This window comes from Sinocyclocheilus anshuiensis, unplaced genomic scaffold (assembly GCF_001515605.1).
Source record: "Sinocyclocheilus anshuiensis isolate Anshui unplaced genomic scaffold, SAMN03320099.WGS_v1.1 scaffold411, whole genome shotgun sequence".
Taxonomy (NCBI): domain Eukaryota; kingdom Metazoa; phylum Chordata; class Actinopteri; order Cypriniformes; family Cyprinidae; genus Sinocyclocheilus; species Sinocyclocheilus anshuiensis.
Window position 1 is genome coordinate 385,868 of NW_015549608.1, and position 4,237 is coordinate 390,104.

Sequence of the window (4,237 nt, forward strand, 5' to 3'; positions counted from 1 at the left end):
GGGTTGACCGGGTACTCGGTACCACCGGTACTTAAAAAAACCTGGTACCGTAACGTTTTCATTTTTTTAGTACCGATTTGGTACCGAAATACTGGGTCTTTTGACAACACTAACACACACATACACACACGCACACGCACACACACACACACATACACATACACACACACAGTGGTTTAGGTAAATTCCCATCTGGGATTCTGCAGAGTCCCTCTGTTCTCTGGCTTTCTTTCCCACACATGAAAATCAGAGCCATTGAGTCTGGGCAGGAAGCCACAGCGGATCCGATGACCCACCTGAGGGAGGATCTCTGCGCCGCTTACCTGCTCGACACACAGCGCTGTTAAGCTCCCATCCAGATGGTTTGCCTCCGTCATAATGGGGACCATTGTGTCCCGTTGGGCCGGTGAGGATGCTGAAGAGAGGCTTAAAGAGTAAAGCCCATCTCCACGTAATATCTGTCCTGTTACAGAGCCCGAGCGAAGCAGGGGTCAGTCAGACTTTGCTCAGAAAACAAATGCCAATGACTTTGAGGCTGGATCAGATTACGGCTGATGTGGTTTTGCTTGGCCTTTGTGATTGCATGTGGTCCCTTGTGATATGAACTGGTTCCCATGATACCCCAGAGCTCGGACTCGCTCTCAGAGACGTATGCAAAGTCAACCAAATATTGTCAGGCTGCTTTTTGAAAAGTGTTGGTTAGTGACTAACTTAAAGCAGCGATACTATTAACTTGCTTTTATCTGCAGTAATAACCTATGTTTTCCAACTAGTAGTCATGTACAGCTTTACAACCCCCGCAAACTGATAAGAAACACATATGTGGCATTGGAAATTCTGATTTGTTCTAGTGATTCAGTTCATTCAGATGATTCATGTAAATGAACTGATTCAAAAAAAGTCTGTTTGTGACATTTTATAGCATTGGAAATTCTGAATCATTCAAGTCTATCAATTCATTCAGATGATTTGTGTACATGGACTGATCCAAAAAAGTTTGTTTGCACCATTTTATAGCATTGGAAATTCTGAATTATTTCTGTGAATCAATTAATTCAGATGATTTGTGTAAATGAACTGATAAAAAAAAAAGTCTATTTGCGACATTTTATAGCATTGGAAATTCTGAATCATTCCAGTGAATCAATTCATTCAGATGATTCGTGTACATGAACTGATCAAAAAAAGTCTGTTTGCAACATTTTTATTGCAAACTGATAAGAAACACATATGTGGCATTGGAAATTCTGATTTGTTCTAGTGAATCAGTTCATTCAGATGATTCGTGTACATGAACTGATCAAAAAAAGTCTGTTTGCAACATTTTTATAGAACTGGAAATTCTAATTTGTTCTAGTGAATCAGTTCATTCAAATAATTAATGTAAATTAACAAGCAACATACTTTATAGCATATTTAATTAAATTCTGCATGTTTCCAGGTGAGTTTATTAATTATTAAAAAATGTTTAATTGCAGTAAGTATAATTAAATCTGGTAAAGTTTAACAAATCCACCTTAACTGAAAATCATTCAATTAGATGTTTGCAGCATTTTATTTTATTTTATTTTATTTATTTTAAGTGAATCAATTTATTCAGGTGATTCATGCAAATGAACTGATTTTATTTTTTATTTAATTCTATTTTATTTTAAATGTATTTAATTAATTAATTTATTTTAAATGTATTATTTGTGTGATCTTTCTTTTATTGGTTGATATTCATATGTTCTTCCTCAGTGCCATAAAATGTTAAAATATTATAACAGTTCCAGCACAGTGTAGTAGTGGTGTTTAGTTACTCTGAAAAATATTTGTCCCATTTTAAATGTGTTATTTGGACAATTTATTCTTGAAGGAAGGTAGTTAAATGTAGTGTTTGTTAGAGTTGTTGAACTCCTCTCTTTAGCCGCAGTCTTTCCTCTCAGGAGGAGGAGAACGAGTTGTGTTGTATGTATTGTTTGGGTTGCTGGGTTTGGAAGAAACAGCCTGAGGGTTTGGATTCAGGAGAAAGTTCACAAACATCTGCTTCAGCTGGGAATGTCAGCCTCAGCATTCCTCAAATCAGAGCCCGAGGGCCCAGAAACTCAGCTCTGTGTGTGTGTGTGTGTGTGTGTGTGTGTGTGTGTGTGTGTGTGTGTGTGTGTGTGCCTCACACACCTGGTCTCCATTGTGACTCAACATTGACTCACCGTGTAGTTTTTGTCACACCTGAACCCAATCTTCCTTCCCTCCAGACAGTCTGTTTAGTATATGCACTATATACACTACTATTCCAAGGTTTGGAACCAGTAAGCGTTTTTGAAAGAAGTCTCTTCTGCTCACTCATTTATTTGATTAAAAATACAATAAAAATATGAAATATTATTATTATCTAAAATAGCTGTTTTCTATGTGAATATCTGTTAAACTGTAATTTATTTCTGTGATGCGCAGCTGTATTTCCAGCATCATTACTCCAGTCTTCAGTGTCACATGATCTTCAGAAATAATTCTAATATGCTGATTTGCTGCTCGAGAAACATTTCTGATTATTATCAATGTTGAACACAGTTGTGCTGCATCATATATTTGTGTTATTTTTTTCAGGATTCACATATGAATAGAAAGTTCAAAAGAAAAGCATTTATTTGAAATCGAAATCATTTGTAACATTATAAATGTCACTTTTGATCCGTCTAATGCATCCTTAATGAATAAAAGTATTACTTTCTTTAAAAATAAAAAGTTACTGACCCAAACGCTTTGAACAGTATAGTGTAGTTCAGTTCAGATTATGAAACGTGTGTTTGATTTTACAGTCAAATGAACTGATTGTTTGCATCTCTGCCATTTAAATGTTTGTTTTATTTGTTTTAAACATATTAAACATGCCATCATTTGCATTTTACGTTCTGAATACATCTGCCAAATAAATGTAGTTATGATTTTGAGTGCTGCCACTTTAAATCACAGAATGAATGCATTTGAAATGATTCACATAAACGAATCAAACTGACCAGCTGCGAGATGCTGTTAAAACATCTCTAAACGCTCTCAAGACACAAGACAAGGAAGAATCATGAAACTGGTCTGACACGATCTTTAGGAAACTAAAATGTGCCTGTGAGCCTGGAGCACAAAAGCAGTCTTAAGTCGCTGGGGTATATTTGTAGCAATAGCCAACAATACATTGTATGGGTCAAAATTATAGATTTTTCTTTTATGCCAAAACTCATTAGGATATTAAGTAAAGATCATGTTCCATGAAGATATTCTATAAATTTCCTACCGTAAATATATCAAAACTTAATTTTAGATTAGTAATATGCATTGCTAAGAGCTTAATTTGGACAACTTTAAAGATGATTTTCTCAATATTTAGATTTTTTTGCACCCTCAGATTTCAGATTTTAAAATAGTTGTATCTCGGCCAAATATTGTCCGATCCTAACAAACCGTACATCAATGGAAAGCTTATTTACTGTATCTGTATCAATCTCAATTTCACAAAACTGACACTTAAGACTGGTTTTGTGCTCCAGGGTCACATATCATCATCATGAAGTCTTTGTGATAATGAGCTGTGATGCTCAGATCTGTGTTTGTGTGTTCAGGTCTCTCTGATGAGGGTCTGCACTCGAGCCCCAGGAGGAACAGTAACAGCGCTGATGAGTTTGATCCTCCTAAACCCCCCAGCAGAGCAGCGGTGTCTCCTGGCCCGTCCGCGGCGCCCCCTGCTGTCTGTGCTCCAGCGCTGCTCTCACTCATCAACCAGGAGCTCCTGACCTCCGGTGCTCTGACGCTTCCCGGTGCGTGACTGGCTCGAAACCAACAAGACCAAAGAAACAGACACTCAGAATTAATCTACATATAATATTCCTTATAAAAATAAAAAAAAACTGCATTTTTTTTTTTGAAGTTCATTGCAAACCAAAGACTAAGGCTGCATGGTTAAGTGAAATAAAACCAATTATTGGGCAATTGGGCAAGTGCTGTGATTTTATTAAATACATTTATACGCTGCATTTTTCAGAGTGTTTTTACACGCTTGCAGCTCATAGTGTCTCAGGCGGCTTGATGAAAAATTACAATGAAAAAATTAAGAAGAAATTAGGCTCATTTAAAAACAAAGAAATTATAGTATATTAGTATTGTAATTTTTCTGTAAAATAAAATTATTATTATTTAATACTAATTATTTTATTTGACTGTGAAATAATACAGTAGCAATATTTCTTATTTTCTTAAAAATTTT

General features: G+C 35.8%; 1 protein-coding gene across 1 annotated transcript in view; it reads left to right on the forward strand.

Annotated features, from left to right (window-relative positions):
- The window catches only part of plekhg4b (pleckstrin homology domain containing, family G (with RhoGef domain) member 4B), a 50,531-nt gene that overhangs the window by 14,390 nt on the left and 31,904 nt on the right, over nucleotides 1-4,237 (forward strand). Inside the window, exon 4 of the mRNA XM_016447882.1 lies at nucleotides 3,597-3,791. Coding sequence (XP_016303368.1) covers nucleotides 3,597-3,791 — 195 coding nt within the window. The remainder of the gene's footprint in view (nucleotides 1-3,596; nucleotides 3,792-4,237) is intronic.